The sequence below is a fragment of the Dermacentor andersoni genome, chromosome 4 (assembly GCF_023375885.2).
Source record: "Dermacentor andersoni chromosome 4, qqDerAnde1_hic_scaffold, whole genome shotgun sequence".
In the NCBI taxonomy this organism is placed as follows: Eukaryota; Metazoa; Arthropoda; class Arachnida; order Ixodida; family Ixodidae; genus Dermacentor; species Dermacentor andersoni.
The window spans coordinates 183699438-183722960 of NC_092817.1; the positions used below are offsets into that span (position 1 = coordinate 183699438).

At 46.9% G+C, this 23523-nt stretch overlaps 1 protein-coding gene across 1 annotated transcript; it reads right to left on the reverse strand.

The window, feature by feature from the left end:
* Positions 1 to 2981: 2981 nt before the first annotated feature.
* LOC126531897 (prolyl 4-hydroxylase subunit alpha-2-like) lies at positions 2982 to 10707 on the reverse strand. The gene is made up of 2 exons (XM_050179628.2): positions 9693 to 10707; positions 2982 to 3498 (listed from the first exon to the last, which is right to left on the reverse strand). The coding sequence occupies exons 1-2, from the start codon at positions 10698 to 10700 to the stop codon at positions 3004 to 3006; spliced, it is 1503 nt and encodes a 500-aa protein (XP_050035585.1). The 5' UTR covers positions 10701 to 10707; the 3' UTR covers positions 2982 to 3003.
* Between the last annotated feature and the right edge of the window lie 12816 nt (positions 10708 to 23523).

The following is a 23523-nucleotide window of genomic DNA, read 5'->3' on the forward strand; positions in this document are numbered from 1 at the left end:
ATTTAAGCGCCTCGAAAGCGGCTTGATGCTTGCTCTCCCACTTCCAGGGCGTATTGGTCTTTAGGAGCCTATACAATTCCACTGCGACCGCCGCTCTGTTCTCCAATAAGCAGTCGTCAAATGAAATAAGACCCAGAAGACCCTTAGATATGTCTTGTCAGATGATTTGGGCACTTGAAGCATGGCCTGAACCTTTTTCTCGGTGGTGCCAACACCATTGGCAATAATTACATGTCCCATGACACTCAACTGACGTAATTTCAAACGTACACTTCTCTTTCCCGAGGTGTAGGCCTTTCTTACTTAGCCTTGACAGAACCTGATTCAGACGATATGCAAGCTCATTTGCACCATTCCCGTTGACAATGACTTCGTTAAGGTAAACACTCATCCCTGGAATTCCAGCCAACGTTGTATCTATCATGCACTGGAAGATAGCTGGTGTAGGGGAAATTGAGAATGGGAGGCGTTCCACCTTCAATAGTCGTCTTGCGGTGTTCGCTGTTAACAGTGCTGCTGTTTCTTCGTCAACTTCCAGTTGTTGATATGCTTGATAAATATCTAACATTGAGAAGAGCGTTCCACTATGAAGGTTTTCGAACACTTCATCTGTAGTTGGTTGCAGGTACGATGCCTTCTTCGTTGCTGCATTAACAGCACTCCTTTAGTCGCCATAGACACCGAGTGTACCGTCGTTCTACCGAACAAGTACCAATGGGGCTGCCCATTTGGTATGCTGCGTTGGTTTTAGGATGCCCTGGCGCTGTAGAGCGTGTTAATGGTGCCAATGCATGGAACCGCACGTCTTGCAAAACCTTGCCGTTGCGCCATCTTCAAGCTTTAGGCGAGCTAAAGGACCCGTATAGCAGCCAATGTCTTCCTTGAAGATATGTGGGTGTCATCTCAGGATCTCTGTAATCTCTGGTGCTGGCTCTTCAATGTCGTTGATCCCCTTCACCTGAATGTAAAGTACCGAAAACCAATGTCTTCGTAGGAGGTTGCACCGAGTGCCCTTCATAACCAACAACTGGAGCAGATAGTCATTTGATCTCAACCTCACACGAAATTGTGCGGAGAAAATCGAGTGGCTCGCTTGAAATCCACGGAGTTTTATCTTCCTCGTTCTGTAGTCCGTGTCCTCGCTTATCAAACTGGAGCGGCTTTCCGTCCACTCTCAAGTCCACGAGGAACTTGGGGTAGTGTGTACGTACACTTACTGTGTGCAGCTCGCAGCAGGACTCACTGACAGGTAGTGGGTCAACACTGTGTGCCCGTTGCTGCTTGTTGTCGGAGCATGCTTCCGCGTTTTTCCTTTTCTTCTAGATGCAGGCACGCTCGATGTGACTTTTCTTGGAGCAGAAACGGTATTCGGCTGTCTTGAATTTGCATGTTTTAGGGTCGTGCAAGCTGTCGCATCGATAGCAATGTCGTGCTGACTTAACCTTGGCTCCTGTCTTGGTTTGCGACGTCCTGTTAATTTCCCCTAAGTCTGACACTCCCTTGATTCTTCGCTGATGCCTTGACGCACTTTCCACTGATAGGGATCCAAAGCGCGTTGAAATGTCCGTTTTTTTTTTCTGCAAACAGTCTCTGCTGAAGAAGTTCATCCCAGACGCCACGGACAAACCTGTCTCAGAGCATCACATCTTAGGGCAGGTTAGTTGGGTTCGCTGCTGAAGCGGTCATTTGGGTGTCAGGCGACGTCGTCAGTACTGCAGCCGAAGGCAGCACTCCAAAGTTGCAGTCGGCTGCCAAGTTTCTGAGGGCCGCAGCGTAGCTGCTGACCGACTTGTCTGGCCATTGGTCGCGTCTTTAAACACGTACCGGCTGTAAAGTTCGGATGTCCTGGTGTCGAAGTGCCGCCTAAGAAGTGTCACTAAATCATTGAAGTTGACTCCTCCCGGGATCTTCGGCGCTATCAGCGCGCACGCAGTCTCGAAAGTGTTGGCTCCACAAAGCGTGAGGAGAAGTGCCCGCTTCTTCCCTTCGTTTCTGACGTCGTGGTTTTTGCAGGGCTTTCATTATTCGCACGACTTTCAATAGTCGTGCGATAATAGTCGAAGTGCAGGTTGATATGGGCAGGACAAGTTTTGAAGTGAGGAAAGCTCACATTAAAATTGATTATGAAGAACGACTAAGGAATCTGCAAGAAAGTAAATGGGCTGGTAGAATGTTGAGGTATTTGTACAGGAAAAACATTGATGCACCGTGGAGAAAAAGAACTAGGAAGCTTACCAGCTAGTATGCGGCCTCTGGGTGAGCAACACGGTAACAAAGAACGTCAAGCGGAAAGTCATCTAGGCTGAAATAATCTTATGGGTGGCGGCAATGGAAAAGAAAGCTGCCAAGTAACTACATAATAGGAAAGAAACAAAATCAGGAAAGAAATAATTTATGATAACTCAAAGGGAAGCTCATTACTTTTCGAAACGAGATCGGGATGCCTTAGAACACGCACCTATAAAGCGAGATATAAGAAGGAAGGAGAAGCATGTGCTTGGCTGCGGTAAAGGTAGGGAAACTGTGGAGCATGTTTTATTAGAATGTGAAGACGTCTGCCCAGCGGTCAATTTCGGCACCACTAGCACCCTTAAAACCCTTCGGTTCAGCGAGAGCATTCGTATTTCCATGTGCTCAGCGCTTGTTAATTTAGTTAGTAAGCGAATGTTTGCAGCAGTTTATACAGCTGATAAATCTACTAACCTTATGCGTATAGCTCTCTAATAATTAACTATTTCAATCAATGTTTCGCCTTTCAGGAAACCCAATCACTTTCTTCTCTCCCTTACCGGTTACTCAGTGTGTTGCATCAAGCAAGGAGCGGATCTGCTCGGCTCATTTCTCTCTTTGAGAAAATGAATTGGCACTCTATTCGATTCGGCGAGGCGGGGCTTTTCACGTACGTTGAAATCGTAATTTCGAAAAGTATGAAATGTGTATAATTTGATCGAGTCAGACCCAAAGCGAGGTTCTCGATTTTGTTAGGTGCACGTAACCGTGGCGTCAGCCGGGCGTGCTGTAGTGCACGACGAGGTTGTTTCGCTCGTGCATCCACTTGGTCACGATCCACTTGGAGCCCGACAGAACGGGACAGCCGACGTGCGTCGTGAGCTCGTCCGCCCTCCTTTTCTGGTGCCAGAAAGAAAGCTGAGTGGGAAACTCGCTCCCATCATACGGTTCCACGTCGTACCAGAAGAGGGCGTCGCCGACGCGCGGCTTCACCGCGACGCCCAGCTTGACGAACGCGGTTGCGCCCCCTGCGGCGACGTCTGTGAGGTACATGAGCATGGTGGCCAGTCGGTTGCCGTCCTTACTGTCCACGTGGTCGGCCACCTTGTCGAACCTGTGGGCGTCCATGTGGGGCGTGTAGTGTCCGCCGATGCCGTAGTTTGCCACCTGATACGCCTCGGCAGATTCCAGCGACACACCAGTAGTGACTTCAATGCGCCGAGAGAGGCGCTGCAGAAAGTTGTGCTCGGAGTCCCAGAGCCAGGACACCTGCAGGTGTATAAAATAATGAGGAAGAATGAAATAAAGTGCCAATTATCAGAGTATTATCATTTTTGTTGTGCATCTGTTGACTTGTTCTCAATAAGCCTGTGCGCCAAAGCACATAAAGGATCCATTGAAGAATAATTCGTGTTCCTAGCATAGAATCTTTAGTTCAGTTACTCGTAGTTTCGAGGCCGTGTATATATTTTTTGGCCTGATATATAGGATTTTCTCGATTCTTGTTTAGCCAGGGCACATGTAAGAGGTTCGATTCCGGTTTCATGACAACGGTTATTCATCTCTAATTGTTTTATCTGTTGTACAAATGATGTAGATGAATGTTTACGTTGTTATTGATGTTTTAAATATCGCACTACTAATCTGGAATGTAACTGTAGCTTTCTATATTGGTTCCTTGTTTCAGAGCAGAAACTGAAATAAAACGAGCCATGCTGGCGAGGCTTAAAGAGAATTGCGGCCGAACCCACTTCACCATGACTGTAAACATTAATACGATCAGCATTCAAGCAATGTAGCGACAGTTTGCATTACTGAAGGCGTCTTTATTTGCAATCTGTGGAAGCCAATCTGGGAGTGCCATTGCTTCGGCTGTGCGACACACACTGCCCGGGATCCGCCCACTCTGCTAAGATACTGGCTCGCCAGGGTCGTCCATCACCATGACGGCATCATCACGACCGCATGATGGCAGGGCAGCGACGACGACGGAACCATCAAGGCGGTATGACGACAATGGGACGAAGGACGATTATAAAATGCGTGACGATGGTGCAACTTCGACACGGTGACGGTGACCGCATGAGGACGATTGGATGAAGACGGCTGTGTGACGGTAATGGCGACGGTGTGAGAATAAACAGATCGGAAAGCTGGAAGGATGGAACGACCGCGACGGCATAACAAAGACGATGTGACAACGAGAGTACGAAGAGGAGGGAATGACGCCAATAGCATGATAAAGGCGACATCACCCCATGACGACAGTATGAATCCGAAAAAAAACGGCGCCGCTGAAACGACGAATGCAGTATGACGGCCACGGCATGGCGACAGTGGGATGACGACCATGACCCGACAATGAATAAGGAAGGAACAGCGCCAACTACGACGATCGCGAGAGGGAGAACGACACAGGACAAGCGCCATCCCGGATGTACCATCTAGCCCAAATGAATGTTGTCCTGGACCTGACAATGGCAGCACGATCACGATTGAATGACGGCTGCATAATTACGGCGACGTGATGACGCGGGATGGCACTAGCTAGTAGAAAACTTGGACCATTATGTCGGCGTATGAGACTTCAGGGAAATATCTACTCAAATTGTGTAAGATAGGCAAATAATAAGACAAGAAGGGAAAGTGAGGGAAGTGATTTGTTGTTCCCTACAACGATATAATCCAATAGATAATGAAGCAAAGGAAAGCATTTGTTGCCTTTAGTTGATGTGTAGAAATTATAAACTTAAGGGAATTGAAAGTCGACGATGGAAGAGTTTGCCGCTGGTGGTAGGAGAACTTTCATCGGCGGCAGGTTGTTGCTTGGTTCACGTTGATATTCCTTTGGCTTGTCAATTCCACGAATAACTTAGGTAATTTCCCTCATGTTTTCCTTGGTGTCATTATCTGTTGGCTTCACATGGTTGTGGCTAAAGCTTGATACAGAATGCTGTTCAGATTAAAATTTAAAGCTGCAATGACCATCGATGATTAACTATGAGATCACTTCTTTGTCACGTGTTTGGGCATGTCTGAACCCATTTGTACGAAACCTTTAGCTCCATCTATTGCTTATGGGACAGACGGCTTACAAAGAAAAGTTATAGGATTTCAAAGATAATCAATGTAGAAGAATGGAAATTCAATTTTGTATCACTTATGGCCACATGACAAACTTGGACTGCAGACACTCTTATATTCATTCTTTGTTTTCCTCATGCACGATGCGAAGCAGAGGCAGGTTATATTCAAACTTCCTTTCTTCCCAGCATCTCCTCCTCTTCCCTTTCTATCTGGTTTGCTTTCTGATGACGTCAGTGCCTCTTCAAACCCTTGGATTTCATGTTTTAAATTCTGCACTATCCTGTTCGCACTCGTTCATTTATAGGTGCGAGGCGACGAGATGTTGTCCAGAAGGTATACCCAAAGAAATGCTAGTCGATTTCATGCTGCATGAATTCTAAGAAAAGAAAATACAACGGATGCTAGTTGGAATCTATATACAGCGAAGCTCTGTGGGAGCGCACAAAGAATCGATATGCGATATGCACGTACGCCAGACACGTGCACGCAAGCACGCGCTAACACAAATTTTACCGAGCCTTTTATTCAGCGGTACTGTTGACTACAAGCGAACGCCTTGAACACATCATGTTTTCAGTTTCAGCATGCGCATTCATACGTAGCGTAATTGCAATCCTTTTTATCTGCAAGAAGAGTTTACTTCCTCATTACGTACAGCTGCGGATGCGCGAAGGCGAAGCGTTCAGCTTCATTTTCTCTTCATTTCTCCGCACGACCGGCGCCACGGCTGCGCGAATGCTTACGATGGATGGATGGATGTTATGAGGGTCCCCTTTGGAACGGGGCGGTCGGTTGCGCCACCAAGCTCTTGATATTATGCTGCCTAATGTCCTTCCAAGGTTAAATAAAGAGAAAGAAAAACCGCACAATGAATTCCCATAAGCACATTTTCTGAACCCCTAGTGCGAACTTTGGTTTTGTACGTCTCCGTTTTTTGCCGTTTCCCTAGTTTTTTCCACCAATCTTCCAATCGCCTCTTACTAATCTCTATCGCGGACACGTTATCTTTCCCCCTGTTCTCGCTAAACCCAAGGGAGTCCATTGGGGGCTAAATAAACCGCTGGGCAGATATCTTCACATTCTATTAAAACATGATCCATCGTTGCCCTAGCTTTACCGCAGCAAGCACATGCTTCTTCTTCCTTCTTATATCTCGCTTTCTAGGTTCGTGTTCTGAGGCATCCTGATCTTGCTTTGAAAAATAATGAGCTTCCTTTCGAGTGATCATAAATTGTTTCTTTCCTGATTTCGTTTTTTCCACTTAAGTAGTTACTCCTGGAAGGTTTCTTTTCCATTGCCGCCACCCATGAGCTTATTTCAGCCTCTCCGACTTTCCGGTTGACGTCAATTGTTGCTGTGTTGCTCACGTAGAGGCCGCATACTTGCTGGTGAGCTTCCTAGTTCTTTTCCCCCGCTGTGAATCAATGTTTTTTTCTGTACGAATGGCTCAACACTCCACCAGCCTATTTCCTTTCTTCCAGATTCCTCAATCGTTCTTCATAATCAATTTTAATGTAAGCTGCCCTCACTTCAAAACCTGTCCAGCCCATATGACCCTGCACACCTTCCTTTGTAGTCTTCCCGTGAGCGCCCAATGCGAGGCGTCCCACTGACTTTTGGTTTCCGTCGAGTCCTGATTGTACCCCTGATTTCAAGCAAACAACCACATTTCCAAAAGTAAGTCCTGGAACCATTACACCTTTCCACATACCCCGGATCACCTCATATCTATTGTATCCCAATTGCGTTCCGTGCTTCGTTTCTCTTCCCCTTTAATATTATTGTTTTTTCCTATGTTTACATATACCTATGGCCTTTGTTTATCCATATACCAAGATATCTATATTTTTTTACCCGTGGTATTTCTTGGCCCTGTATTGCCACTGTCTGTTCGCTGTTTTCCTTGAATAACCGAACTGATTATCTAGCGCTAGATTTAACACCTAAATTCTCGCCTTCCTGTCCATTGATATTAGCCAGAGGTTGCAAATCCCTTTGCTTCTTAGCTAGCAACACAATAAAGGGCAATAAAGGGCATAAGGGCAAGGGTATAAAGGCATAAGGGCAAGGGTATAAAGGGCACCCATGCCTCAGTGCCTTGTTGATATGAACTTTCTCCTCGCTCCTCATCCCTTCCCATTCAACGCAAACGGTATTCTCTAGGTAAAGCTCTGTCAAACTGTGGGTAATCTTCGCCGAAGTAAGCCTTCCCCTTCCTGAATATCGCACAAAATGTTGCGGTCTACGTTGACATACACTCCTGTAATATCGAAAAAGGAAACGTATAACGGTCTGCTTACTACTCTTGATATTTCAGTACACTGAGTAAGAACAAATAGGTTATCATCCAAGCGCATACATGTTGTTAAGCCATTCTGAAGTTCTCCCAAAATGCCATTATTCTCGGCCCATGCTTGCAGCTTTATTTTGATTGCCTGCATGGCTAACTTGCATATTACCGATATAATGGAGAACGGTGTATAGGAGTGAATTCTATGTTTCTACCCCTTAACTTTATTAATTACATTCATTCTACTTTTTCTCCAACTATCTGGTATTCTTCTTTCATTTAAAGTCTTTTTCCAGTGCTTTCACCAGAGCTTCCTTACTTTTTGGTCCTAGTCCAATAATCAGCCAACCGGGAACCTCGTTTAGCAGTGTAGCAGTGTGCTTAGGAATTTTATCTTCTGCCTTCTTCTAGTTGAAATTTGTGAGCACCAGCTCCTTTTCCATCTGGTTCTCTTTCATGCTCTCTTTCATTCAAATAAAACCTTGTCATTGCCTTGGAAAGATTTAGCTGTTATTTTTCGTATGTAATTTAATGTGGCTTTCCCTTTCAATTTTTTTCCACCTTCGTCTAGGATATGTTGCTGTATTGTTGTTGACTATTGCCTAATAATTTTATGTGGTTCCAAAAAATTCTAGGTGCGGCCTTCTTTTTCTCACGCATTTCTGAGAACTACCGTTCACTTTCACCTTTTATCTTTGCTTGCACCAGTATTTGAACAATAGACATTTTCTCCCGGTATATTTCCCATTTACTGGCTACTTCATCCTGCGGCAGCTGCGCTTCCTCTGCCTGCCTGTGCTCTCGGTATGCTTTCTGTCGTTCGGCGATCGCTTCTCGTATCTCAGTGTTCCACCAGCTTTTCGGTTTCTTTTTTCCTTTCCAACGAACATGTTGTTTGTCTTTCAGTATTCCTGTCGTTATTACACTTGGAAGCTCATTGTATTCCCACTCTTCATTTGGCCATTAGCCAAGTTCTTCCTCGACTCTTCATGACTATACTTGTTATTTGTTCAGCGTTCAAATTTGTACAGGTCATTTTACACTCCTTGCTCTCTTTCCCAACTACTTAAGCCATCTTCAAAATGATGCATTTATGGTCACTCCTTATGCTGCTTATGCTGCCCTTCCTCGTCAATGACCATTTCTCTCAACTCATCATGAATTCATTCTGTCATCAGACAGTAATCAATGGCCGATTGCCGGTTTGCCTTCACACTTAGGCCGTGTATTCACGATAACGAGGTTATGTTGCTCACAGAGATCCAGCATTGACTTCACATTGTTTTCGGTATAGCCATCTAGATATTCTATGTGGGCATTCATGTCACCTAATAGGATAATTTCGGCATCATTCCAGAAACCCTTAATATCAGCGCTTATGCATTCCACTAACTCTTGATTCTTCTCTGTGCAATTATTTGCTGTCCGCAAATACGTTACGCGCAGCCAAGTTTTCTTCCCACTGATTGTACCTGATAACCAAAGATGTTCTTGCCATTTTGAATTTACTCTTTCTTCCATTTGGCTCCCTGATGGATGAGCATTCCGACTCCCCCTCCCTTTCTTTCCGACTTAGTTCTGTTGCACCCTTCCCAAACATAATTCTCAATCACTGGCGACCCTTCCGAGTCTCTAAGGTGCGTTTCTGTAACAGCATACAGCCCTATTTGTTCTCTGTTTAACTGCTCCTCAGTCTCTGCCCGCTTTCTTTTCTTGCACCGCCCTGCATATTGACGTAGCCTATTTCTTGGCGAGCTCACTTTCTTCCTTTCCTCCTTTTTCTGTTATTGACGCCGATGCTATTCTGAGGTTCTCTTAGGGAACATTGTTTATTGCTACCTACTCTGGCCTCCTGAGTGCCCGTGGGCCTCGTAAAGAATACGAATGCTTGGAGGTGAGCGCCATCTGGCGCTGCTGCAAGGAATCCAGCGTAGAGCGCGACACTCGCGCTCTGGCGTAATTGTGCAGTCTATTCGGCGACTGAACAGTTGCGCAGCTCCCACGGTCAGGAATCTTGACGAGGTTCGCCAAGAAAAGCTTCGCTTTAAACCACCGCCATATGGTCCCAAAATCAACGCGCTCTTACCTTGCCGATCCGTTTCCAGCTTGTCATTCCCTCAACGGCAGTCGGGGAATAAATTCCTGCACGCTGGAATCCCTTCTGCGCCGCTGATCGGATGAAGTGCACTTCCGATGGGGAGAGGAAGTTGCTGATGACCACCACTCGTGGCTTGAGCGACAGCACCTCTAACTTGAGTGGCTGAAGAATCAAGCGTGGGTCTCCAAAGTTCGTGGACATCTTGCACACAAGTCTGCTTCCAGACGGCCTCATGAATCCTTGTTGGACACAGACATTCTTGTACTCGTTGATATCCGACTTCGGCGAGGAAGGGTAGCTTCTGCCTGCCTTTGTATAAATAGGCTTTGCCCATCGTTGCAACCGAGGCCAGCGCTCGTCGTTTGCCTGTAACCAACCGAGGCCTAATTGAAGGCTCCGCAAAGAGCCTCTTGTTGGGGACGACGACGTCTCTGAAAGCGCTGCTCGAACCCAGGCGGAGGTGTTTCCGTACTCTGCTTCAATCGAACAGCCCCTGGCCACGCAAGCGAAGTCTTCGGGTGAAGCGGCTGGCAGCAGGCGGGACTTCATGGCTGCCATCTTAGTCGCGGGGATATCGTACAGGTGCTGCAACTTGCAGATTCCAATAGCGGCTCCTGCGACATCACTGTCCGTCGGCCACCACTCCCTGAAGGAAGGCGAAAGGAAAGCGGTGGGAAGGCTACTTGGAGACGGATGCGCGGCACTCAGGGTCGCGTACGAATTGAAATTGGTGAGCTCGCTCAGGAAGAGGAACGTTCCCAAGGCGCCCTGACCGGTTCGCAGCGATTTGGCGTTCCTTAATGTTTCGTAGCGCCTTATGGCAGCGGCCAGCTTGCGCTCTTGCATCAGGATGTAGAAGTGGCCGTCTTCGAGAGCGACGTGTTCGGTGCCCACGGACTTCTGCATGTCTTCCGTTGCCGTGAATAGGTCGGAGGCGCACGAGGCGACGTGGAACGTGAAGGCGAGGGAAACGAGGCTTCGAAACGCAGGCGACATCCTTGTGCATTTGTTTGCCGCCCTGTCACTGGCTCATACCCACTATGCGGGATTGGCCAAGACGCGGGTGGAATTAGAAGTCGACTGGTGATTCCACGAAAACAACTGAGATAGTTGGGAAAGAATCAAAATAAGTGAAAATAACTACTAACTATAACTTTATTGAAGAAAACTTTTTGAAAGTATTATGAACTCTTTAATGGCTGAGATAGCATCCTTATGACATTGCCTAAGAGAGGGGGCTCTGAGAAAGAGAATTTCAGGAATTAAAAAAACTCATTCAAAAATTTTCAAATGGTCTTTTTAAAATGCTTTTCCTTCCATGTGTAAATCTTCTACGCAATAAGAAAAAAACACGGTTGTTTCTGTCATCTTTACCCCAGAACGGACACAGCGGGGAGGGAGAAAAGCCAGCTTTGTGCTGATAAAACTTAAAGGTAGGATACGACACCGTCACCGAGTGAATGTTACCTTAGTTTCACGAGTTCGACACAAATTTCTGCGTCAAGGGAATAGTAGGTGTCGACACTCAGCAAAATTTGTTATGGCTGGGAATACAACGTCATTTCATGATAGCTTATGACCTGAACCTAACTCTACTAATTATGTTGACACTGAAAGTACCAATGGAATTGGGCCACTGACGCCCGCTCTTGCCAGGATATCTGCCATTTTAATTCATAAATAATCCTTTATGCCTAGGTACCCAGACAAGCCTTATAATTTTTATTGGGCAGGCGCAAGAGAATGGAATGCATGCATCATGTGAGATACTATGTGGGCAGTGAGTTATGAACGTAAAGAGAACGAATCCGTTATTTTGGTGACTAGTGAACGTGGTGAACTAAGCTTTCTGAGCGCTAATACCACCAGGAGTTTTAAAGGAGAAAGGCCAATCCAGAGCAGGGAAGAAAATGCCAATATCCCACTTTTTCTCACATTTTGATGCATCTGTGGCAACGATAGTATCTATAGCAAGATCTGTTAAAGGGTTCTGTAGCAATCTATTCAAGATGCTGTAGGAAATATGTTCAGTGTTACGTGGATAGATATACTGAAAAATTGTGGCGCACTGCTAGTAATTCATATGTCACTGATGCGTACATTCAAATGTTCAACTAAGTTCTGTACGTAGACTAGCTGTGCAGTACGAAATCTCTGCCAAAAAATTAAAAAAAAAGTTTCGTTTTCTTTCCCTTTTATGATATCGCATGCCCGCTGAAGTTGATTTGCCAAGATTCGCATAGTATCAGAAAATCACTGTCATGACAAAGTTAGCAAAAATTTGCAGGAAGAAATGAATAAAATAACGTATGAAACGCTTCACAAAATATACCTTAAACAAATATAAATTCCTCAATGGCTGAGCAAAATATCTTTATGGCAGTTTCCAAGAGAGGAGGGTTCTGGAGAAAAAATATGTAGAATGGAAAAATGTATAACCGAGTTGTCTAATCTTTGGTTCTATAAACGTTCCTTAAAAAAACACGGCGCCAAAATAAAAAAATTACCGACGATTACGTTACTTCCTAATGCGAAATTTGAGCGCAGCAAATAAGCTGTTTCACCTTTTCGATAGATTGAGGCAAAGAAATCGAGCAACACATGTATGCGCTATCACAGAATTTTTTTTTTATTTTTCACACGTATTCCTTTAACAAAGACTCCACTAACAGTTCTTGACAGTCATGAAGGAAGCTTTGTGGTCGGAGAAATAGACTGATATATGTTCGACTTGGTACACCAATGCTTACAATTTCGGCTCGGGCGGTGCACATATACAGATCCGCCGCCACCGATCTGGCTCTCTGATTGCCACCGCACAGGGCGAACGGCAGCGGCAATTTCGGCTCGGGCGGTGCACGTATACAGATCCGCCGCCACCGATCTGGCTCTCTGATTGCCACCGCACAGGGGTTGCATTGGAGGAGGAGCGAAGAAAGGAATTAAGTTCGAGCCGGCGCTTTGACAACCGGAGACTCGCAGGAAGAGGGGGGAGGGGGGCGGCGTGTACACCCAGCGGCAAACGATGGGGGCAGAAGCGCGCGCAGCAAGCGGACAACACGATAAAGGGAGGAGGGAAGAGATAGCAGCGACTGACTGATGCCGCTGACGCCGATAGTGAGTCAACCCCAGCTGCGGAGTTGGTTTCAGGGACAACGCCGCCGATGCCGACACAAACAATATCATACCCTCGCTTCCGCAGCGCTAAGAACCAGGTCTAGCCGTGGGAAGGTGGTCACGTATTCGTCGACGTGCCGGGGCCTACGTGAAATAACCGGCGCGTCGGCAACTGAAGAGCACCCTATCCGCCACACAAGAACAGGGGGGGGGGACCCTTTCCTCCTCTTTCTGCATGGCGGCGACGGTGTTCTATGCAGTCACGTTATCTTGACTCTCTAGCGGCGTCAGCGGCATCCAGCGGTATCAGTCGGTCGCTGCTAGCGCTGGGGGGATGAAAGGGGGGCGGAGCTGGTTACGAGGCCGACGACAACGCCGACGACGACGCGAAACCCAGGAACGGACGCCAAAGAGCTGCGCTCTAAAAAGATGATATATGGCCTTAGCGTCTCCACAGATTTGGCATAAAGGGGTTGCCGGGACACCAGCCCTGCACAATTGGCTCAGAGTGGAACGAGACAAGCTCAAAGCTCTCATCCGCAAAGTAGACAAGAGGACTCTTGGGCTACCCATCAGGACCCATATCGAGGATCACCTCAAGCTGGGGGTGCATAACACCGCCGAGGAGATTGCCGAAGCCCAAGAACGCGCGCAACTCACTCGCCTGAACACCACAGCGGCAGGTAAACGCAACCTCGAAGAGCTGGGTTACCACCCTGCGGGATTCCTGATGGTCAGTACTTCGATCCCTAGGTGCATTCGAGACAAGTTCGAAGTGACCCCTGTGCCCCGAAACGTCCATCCCATCCACAACGAGGGCAGACGCAAGGCCAGAGCAGCAGCCATCCTCAAACAGATCAAGCAATTAGACATTAGAGCCAGCTTCGTCGACGCCGCGGAGCACAGCGATGGGACGACCTTTGCGCTCGTTGTGGTCGACTCCAGCGGCAAGATTTCCAATTGTGCCTCCATTCGCATTTCACACCACGAAGTCGCCGAGCAAACCGCCATCGCCCTCGCCCTGCTAGACGGTCGTGGGTCTGAGGACTACAGCGATTTGAAAAGGGCAGTTAGGGCTTTTCAAAAGGGTTGCATCGCCAAGCAAGCTGCTCGTCTTCTTAGCAGCTCGAGTCCCTATGCTCTCACGCATCATTCAATGCACTGGTTTCCCGCTCACGTAGGGTCGGTCGAGGGTGCTCCCCGAACCTCAATGAGTCTGCTCACGAGGCTGCGCGTGACCTCACCGACGGCGCTTCCTCTGTAAGGAGCGCCGACTCCCCTCCTCCCTACGGCCACAGGGACGCTGCCGCTACTTACAACGAGGTTATTAAATTCTTCTACATGTCTAGAAGGGTCTTTTTACCACCTCACCCCAAGTTGAATAGAGTGCAAGCCGTTTCGCTTAGACTCCTACAGACCAGCACATATCCGTGTCTGTCCGTTCTCCACGAGGTGTCTGTCTGTCCGTTACCCCGACGTGTATCGCGAGGACGCCTGCCCGTCCTGCGGGCAGACCTCCACTCTAGCGCACATGCTCTGGTAGTGCGGGTCGACATACCCCAAGTTCATCAAGGAGGAGTGGGACTCGCTTCTGCGTAGCCCCGCTCTAGAAAAGCAAATCCTGGCTGTCCGGCGTGCCCCACGACCGGGCCTGTGGGCTAGACCTGCCCTCACTCACTCACTCACTCACTCACTCACTCACTCACTCACTCACTCACTCACTCACTCACTCACTCACTCACTCACTCACTCACTCACTCACTCACTCACTCACTCACTCACTCACTCACTCACTCACCAGCCCTGTGACCAGGCACGTACCCAGGATTCTTTTTCGGGGGGGGGGCCCACCACGTCCACCACCACCACCACCACCACCACCACCACCACCACCACCACCACCACCATCATCATCATCATCATCATCATCATCATAATCGTCATCATCATCATCATCAGCCTGTTTTATGTCCACTGCAGCACGAAGGCCTCTCCCTGCGATCTCGAATTACCCCTGTCCTGCCCAGCTACATTTTTTCCCTCTTGATGTCAACTAGAATATAGTCTATACCCGTTCGCTCTCTGATCCAAACCGCTCTCTTTCTCTCTCTTAACGTTATGCCTAGCAATCTTCGTTCGATCGCTCTTTGCGCGGTCCTTAACTTGCTCTCAAGTCTCCGCCCCATATGTCAGCACTCGCAAAATGCGCTGATTGCACACCTTACTTTTCAATAATAATGGTAAGCTTCCAGTCAGGAGCTGGCAATGTCTGCCGTATGCGATCCAACCTATTTTTATTCTTCTGTGAGTTTCCTTCTCATGATCAGGGTTCCCTGTGATTCATTGACGTAGGTAAACGTACTCCTTCACAGTCTCTAGTGGCCAACTAGCAATCCCGATCTCTTGTTCCCTTGTCCGGCTATTTATCATTATCTTCATCTTCTGCATATTAATATTCAACCCCACTCTTACACTCTCTCTGTTAAGGTCTCCAATAATTTGTTTTAACTCGTCTGCATTGTTGTTGAATAGAACAATGTCATCGGTAAACCGAAGGTTGCTGAGATATTTGCCGTCGATCTTTACTCCTAAGCCTTCCCAGTTTAATAGCTTGAATTCTTCTAAGCACGCAGTGAATAGCTTTGGAGAAATTGTGTCTCCCTCTCTGACCCCTTTCTCTATAGGCATCTCCCTGCTTTTCTTGTGTAGAATTAAGGTAGCTGTAGAACCTCTGTCGATATTCTCACGCGAAGGACGAGTCAGTAAGACGACAAACTATTTACAGATTATATCTACAACAACGGTTGCTGCGCTGACCGGTTAGGTTCACAGCGCGAGCCCAGTTCGTTCTTCCTCCTCTTTTCTGGAGTGATGGCACCCACGCGCCTCGTTCAAACAAACAAATACCACACGCACGTAGCAATATTTTCCAAGCTTTTTACGTAAGCGCTCTGTACTCCTTGATTACGTAGTGCCTCTATGACTGCTGGTATCTCTACTGAATCAAATGCATTTTCGGAATCTATGTAAGCCACATGGAGAGGCTTATTGTACTCTGCAGATTTCGCGATAACCTGTTTGATGACATGGATGTGATCCATTGTAAAGTATCTCTTCCTGAAGCCAGCCTTGGTTCCCTTGGTTGACAAAATCCAGTGTTGCTCTTATTCTATTGGATATTATTGTGGTAAATGTGTTATATAATACTGGGAGCAAGCTAATGGTCGTATGATTTTTCAATTATTTAACGTCTCCTTTTTTGTGGATTAGTGTAATGTCTGCATGCTTCCAGTTTTCTGGGACCCTTGCAGTCGATAGACACTTCGTATAAAGAGCCGCCAGTTTTCCAAGCATTATGTCTCCTCCATCTTTGATTAAATCGACTGTTATTCCACCTTCTCCTCCCGCTCTTCATCGTTTCATGTCTTGCAAGGCCCTTCTGACCTCATCACTAGTTATAGGAGAGTTTCTGTATCCTGTTCATTACTGTTTCTGAGTGAGGTATCGTGACTCGTCTGGGTACTGTAACAGGTCAGCTTAGAATTTTTCCGCTGCTTTTACTATATCTTTGAGATTGCTGATGATATAATCCTTCTTATCGTTTAGTGCATACATCATGGTTTGTCCTATGCCAGGTTTCTTCTTTACTGATTTCAGGCCGTGTTCATTTTTTACGGCTTCTTCAGTCTTTCTTATGTTATAGTTTGGAATATCAGTTATTTTCGCCTTGTTGATCAGTTTTGACATTTCCGCGAATTGCGTAACGCTGTGCGGCCGCCAGTCCCATACAATCGCGTAGAGCGCAGGACTCTGCGGTTCTAGACGTACTGCGCTCACCGCGAAAGGTTAGAAAGACACCCACATAAGCAGAGAAGTGGCTACGTGAGGCGGTTCGACCGATAACTAAAGAAGCCTCATTCAAAACAAGTAATTGTTCTCCACTTCCGGCGGCGTTTTCTCTACTTCCTTTTTAAATAAAATGACGTTGATCCATAAATATTCTCATAAACAACGGTTAACTTTTTTATTATTCGCTTTTGCTTGCAGTTTGGTTGTCGCCTTGGCTCGCTCCCTTAGTAGATCGCTTAATTTCTCAACTCCTTGCGATTTTTGTTTCCAGTTGCCAATTTTGCACGAAAAGTGCTATACAATTAGGGAAGAACAGACGAGGTAACGGGCGACAGTCATCTTGCGCATGGGTTTAAGGGTCATTGCAGGGTTTCATGATGGACGCGCGCGCGCGCACACACACACACACACACACACACACACACACACACACACACACACACACACACACACACACACACACACACACACACACACACACACACACACACACACACACACACACACACACACACACACACACACACACACACACACACACACACACACACACACACACACACACACACACACACACACACACACACACACACACACACACACACACACACACACACACACACACACACACACACACACACACACACACACACACACACACACACACACACACACACACGCACATAATAAAGGTGGCGAGGCAGTTCTGAAGTTCTCAAGCGCCAGGTTCTTCTTGGGGGAATTTTACCGTGGCTGTTAGATCTTCCCTGAGGACTCGGCAGAAGCGGCACTTTCTTAGCACTTTCTGTTTTTCCAGGTTGTTTGGCTCAATATGAGCACGGGTGGGGAATTTTACTGGCTTCACGAGCAGCTGAGACTGTATTTCGAACACCTTTTTCATGCAGACCCTTCGATTAGCTGATCCCCGTCTAACAGTGCTCTTTCTAGAAAATTGTCATGAGATTCTTCATGAGATGGTTCTGATCAAAAGAAAGAAAGAGCGGATCGCCTCCACGAAAGCGTGCCGCAATCAGAAAGACTCTTAAACGGCGAGATATTGGCTTGGTGGATGTCAGTCACAACACACACAACACGGAATCTCGAGAGAGAGAAGCGTCACTTGATGGGCTGCCGGTCAACAAACGCATGGAAATCGCAGAACCGAATCTGACCCACGAGTTTTAGCTGCCTTGTTCGGGTGTCGGTGCTGGTGGTACGTACCACTTGCGCATTCCACGCTCCACTCAATTTGAGGTATCTGTAAACGTTGTGTTCGGCGACCAGCGTCATTTTCCAAAACAATCTGCGAAATAGCTTACGGGCTTAATTTAGACGAAAAATCGTGGCGATCGCATCCGCGCGAAACAGGCTGTAGGCGGCGCGGCGAACGCTCACAGCAGTTGCTAAGGGGCGCCACGGCGTCGCGCGCATAGAGTCATAACTCTAGAGGAAAAGCTGGGCCGAAACAGGGGGAACCGCTAGTGCGCCGCCCTGTTGCTACTCGTCAATGTGGCCAGCGCCATTGCTGCTGAAAGAGCTGAAAACAAGTACAGGTCGCCTTATGCGTTGTCATTAAAAAACGCATGCCTGAAGGGTTTATGAAGGCCATGTGTATATAGTAAGTTTTCAGAAAGCGCTGGCTAAGTGCGTGACTTGTACGCATTCATTCAATAAAGCATGGCGCAGATTTCGGTTTCGAATCTCTGTTTTTCGATGCCTAATGGTTTCGTAGAGTTTAGGTTTGACATGTGATCGCGCGACGACATCAGACGCTATGGCGCCTTTGTGGCTTTTCTGCCACACCCAAGTCCCGTAGGGCTCTGAATGAATGTGTGGTTTTTATTGGCGCAAGGGCCAGGTATGGCCTTAGAGCGCCACGCCAGTGTTAGTGATTTCGCAGTGGAGTATGGATTCTATGAAGTTGATGTGACGTGGCTGTAAAGGGGCTTAAAAATAGTCACTGTAAGGTGTGCAAAATCTACGTGTGATAAGATTATGGCGATGACTAATGACGTGTACTAGGAGCCTTAAGGTACATAACGATAGTAATATGATATACAAAACATGTCAGAATCAAAAATTCGCCTCAGCACTACGGCCTCACCAGAACCCTTGAGACACAAAGGCCTGGAGGCATGTACTATACAATACTGCTATCGCAGCCGCATCCTCTAAAGAGAGGAAACGCTACGAATGTATGGGACTAATAACATATAGGACAACATCATTCAAGAAACCGAGGAATGCTTTGGCGTTAAAAAGCGGTTCCTTGCCAAGAAACATAGCCGTGTGAAGTGGGGTACTATAGCGCTATGCCAGAGGAAAATGTTTGTTTCTCTGAGCTTCGGCTTCCCGACACTCCAGTAGGACATGGAGCACGGTCAGTCTCTCCCCGCATCTACCACAGTTTGGAGGTTCATTTCCAGAAAGTGAAGAATTATGGTTCCCAAATGTGTGTCCTATTCTTATACGACAGAATAGGACATCTGTTCGCCGTGATTTTGTTACGGGGGGCCGAAAACCTAACTGTGGATTTATCAAGTGCAGCTTATTATTTGTTTCCGCGTCCCACAAGCGTTGCCAGTGGGTTCGCAGGTTCCTTCGTAAGAAAGGCCTCATATCTGTTGTAGGGACAGCAACGGTAGGTTTAACAGCTTGCAATTCAGTTGACGTGGCCATCTCGTCTGCCAGAACATTATCCTCGATGCCCCATGGCCAGGCGCCCAGCATATAATGACATGCTGGTTAGATATATAAGCTTTACACAGGATGGAATAGAGTTCATTGAGTACTGGATTGTTGTGATTACAGAATGACATCAAGGCCTTCATGACACTTAGAGAGTCTGTATATATAACTGCTTTTTGAAGTTTTGATTTCCTTATATGCTTCACAGTCGACAATAGTGCGTAGGCCTCGGCCGTAAATATACTTGTTTCCGGATGCAGTACATCAGATTCCGCGAAGGATGGACTGACGGCTGCATAGGGCACCCCGGCATGTGACTTGGAAGCGTATGTGTAGAACTCTGTGCACGAGTACTTGTACTGTAGTTCGCGGCCGGATTTCGACCTCTGGAGCGTGCTTTGTAACTTCTAGAAAGGATATGTCATGTTCCACCACCTGCCACTGCCAAGGAGGTAACAGTTTGGTTGAATGCATTAGGCGATGCTCAAGGAGTGGGACATGTATTTCATCGCTAAGCTCCCTCACACGCAGCGGGAAAGGCTGTCTTACAGAGGGGCGATTACGGTGAAGTGTAGCACACGTCGCATCGTTAACGGTGTTAAAACATGGATGTTGGGGATTGGAGTGTATTTTCAGGAAATATGTGAGGCTGATGTAAGTTATTTGTAGATTGAGTGACCATTCATTTGATTCTGCATATAAGTTTTCAATAGGGCTTGTCCTGAAAGCGCCAATGGCTAAGCGGATACCTACATCTTGGACAGGGTCTAGCATCTTTAGCGCGCTGGGAGCGGGCGAGTTATATACGACGGCAGCCTAGTCCAATCGTCATCGAACTGGGCTTTTGTAAGGATTCATCAAACGCTACCTGTCGTTACCCCATGTTGTGTGGGATAGAATCTTCATCAAGTGCATTGTGTTTAGGTATTTTGCTTTAATATGTTTAATGTGTGGAATGAATGTAAGCCTGCAGTCAAGTATAATACCTAGAAATTTATGCTCTTTGTTGACAGGAATTTGCTATCCAAAGAGTTCCACACAAGGATCTGGAACCAGGCCTCTCTTTCTTGTAAAAAGAAAAAAAGAACTTTTGTGGGGTTGATTTTAAATACATTTTTGTCTGCCCTCTTCGATACCTTGTTCAAGCCCTGCTGTACCTGTCGCTCGCATACTGCGAGGTTACGGGATTTGAAGTCTATTTAATGTCGTCTACGTAGACGGAATAAAGAATGGCTGGTGGTAAGGAAGCACGAAGCGTGTTCATCTTCACGATAAAGAGCGTGCAGCTAAGCACGCCTCCCTGTGGTACACCCTTTTCTTGCATACAAGTTCGCGACAATACGTTGCCGACTTTCACGCGGAAGATATGATTCGATTCTATTATGTTTAGCATATTTCCACAAATGCCCATTCCCGACAAGTGTCGCAAGATCACGTAACGCCATGCTTTGTCATACGCCTTCTCCATGTCGAGGAATATCGATAAGAAAAACTGTTTATGTACAGATGCAGCACGAATATATCCTTCAATGAGCACAAGATGATCAGTTGGGGACCGCCCTTTTCTGAAGCCACACTGACAAGGATCAAGTATATTGCCGAGTTCAAGGAAATGTATGAGAGTACGGTTAATCATTTTTTTAAAAAGCTTACACAGGCAACTTGTAAGTGACATCAGGCGATCACTTGCCGCCAAGGAAGGGTCTTTACCTTGCTTCAAAACAGGGACCACAGTCGCTTCTTTCCATGCGGATGGAGGGTATTCGGCAGCCCAAAAAGTGTTGAAAACTGCTTGTAGTCTGACTTGTGTCTCAGTGTGTAAGTTTTTGATCATGTCATACATGACTCTGTTAGGTCCCGGTGCAGTGCTTTTGCATGTGTTCAAGGCAGCTCTCAACTCGGCAATACTGAAAGGCCGGTTGTACGGTTCGTTCTGTCTGAATTTACCTAAGACTGGTTTAAGGTCTTCTATTTGTTTGTATTTAAGGCATGCTTCAGAATAATGGATTGAGCTCGACAGACGCTCAAATTGCTCCCCAAGAGAGTCTGCCTGGTCTTGCAGGGTATTCCCTTGGTCGTTCACCAGAGGCAACGGATGGATTTGTTGCCTTTTTAGCGATCTTAAGCCATTCCACGATTTCGCCTGCTGCATGTAAGAATTTATACCTGAGAGGAACCTTGCCCAGCTTTCTCTCTTTGCCTGGCATCGTGTCTGCCTTCCCTGTGATTTAATTTGTTTAGATTGAGCTAGATTTTCGGCATTTGGCGATCTGCGCAATACGCCGGATGCCTTGTTCTGTCTCTTTCGTGCCTTTCTACGGTCTTCGTTCCACAAGGGAACATGTTTTTTAAGTGAACCGCCATTCGTTTGCGGGATAAACTTTTCAGAAGCATCAATAACAAAAGCGGTAAAATATGCAACAGCATCATCTATACTAAAATTGATAAATGAGTTGATTCTTTAAAATGCTCCCAGTCAGCCCATGCTAAATTTGAAATGGGAACACGGGGAGGGTTGTCATGCTGCGTTATTTAGTTTAAAGTTATAGGGAAGTGGTCATTTCCAAAAGGATTATTCATCACATTCCATTCCAGATTAGGCAGAAGAGAAGCAGAGAATATTGCTAGGTCTATGGATAAATATGAATTGTGTTGGACGCTGTATTATGTTGGTTCCTACTTAATAAACAGGCATGCACCCGATGTAAGCAGAAAATGCTCGATAAGTCGACCTCTTGCATCGCATCGCGCGTCTCCCACTAGCGTGTAGGGTTCCGGGAGGTGATTTATGAGGTTATAGAAATCTGTTTTTTTTTTTGGAGGGGATAGTTTGGGGGTATATATATGGAATGGACAGGTTACTAACTTATATAGAACGCCGCTAACTGACACTGCTTCAAGGGGTGTCTTTAAGGCTACGTGGTGACAAACTACAGACTTGTTTACAAGGATTGCTACACCACCTCACGAGGTGTTAGCCTTGTCACGGTCCTTTCGGAAGATGGCGGACTGACGAAGAAACTTTGTTTGTGTGCGTTTTAGATGTCTCTTGAACACACAGCAACTAGGGATTGTGTATGTGTAGGAGCTTTTCAATATTGTCAAGGTTATGAAGGAGACTTCTAACACTCCATTGTAGTATTTGTGTATCTATTATGATACATGTATTTAGTGCTGTGTGTTTAAGAGACGAAGATTATTTCACGGGCCCTTTCCAGACGTCGCGACGCGATTTTTGTCTCTTTAGAAGCGATCGAGAGAGGCTCGTTGCTCCTTAGGCGCTGGTGGCGCCGTCTGGCTGGTGGTTGTGGCCATTGCCTCTTGCGAGGCGCTGGACACGCGCTCTTCCGAGCGCTATGTTTGCCGTGAAGGCCTCGGAACGTTGGACGAGACCTTTGAGGCCACCTGCCCGGAGGTCGATGGTCCCTTCTTCTGGTGTGGCGGAACAGCACAAGCTGTAGCCGCCGGTGGGTCAGATGGCGTCACATCCGGCTCACTGCGTGTGGGTCGGACGGCCGCCGGAAGCCGTTGTGTCACCGCCCCCTGACGGGTCACATCGGCGAATGTGTTCTTAGGCAGGCAGGATAACCGCCTACGTACCTCCTTGAAACTTATGTTTTCCTTTGCTTTTATGGTCACAATTTCTTTTTCTTTTTTCCAGGATGGGCACGACTGCGAGTAATCGGCATGCTCCCCATCACAGTTTACACAGTGGAGAGTGTTCTCGCAAGCTTCAGAGGTATGTTCATGGGCACTGCATTTCGCACAGGTTTGACGGTCTCGGCAGCTCTGCGAACTGTAGCCAAAACGTTGGCAATTGAAACATGTAAGGAGATTCGGCACGTATGGCCTAACACGAAGCTTGATGAACCCTGCCTTGATTGACTTGATGTACCCTGCAGGACACTTAAACCGAATGTGATTATCAAGTGCTTGGTTAGGATTTCTTTGCCGTCCCGCCTCATCTTAATTCCATTGACATTGATAACATTCTGTTCACTGAAGCCCTCCAAGAGTTCAGCCTCATTGAGCTCCAGCAAATCATCGTCCTAGACAACGCCGTGGGTGGTGTTCATAGTGCGGTGCGGGGTTACTAATAGTTGAGTTTCCCCAAATGTTACTAGTTTAGGCAGTTTCTCAAATTGCTTCTGATCGCGGTCTTCCA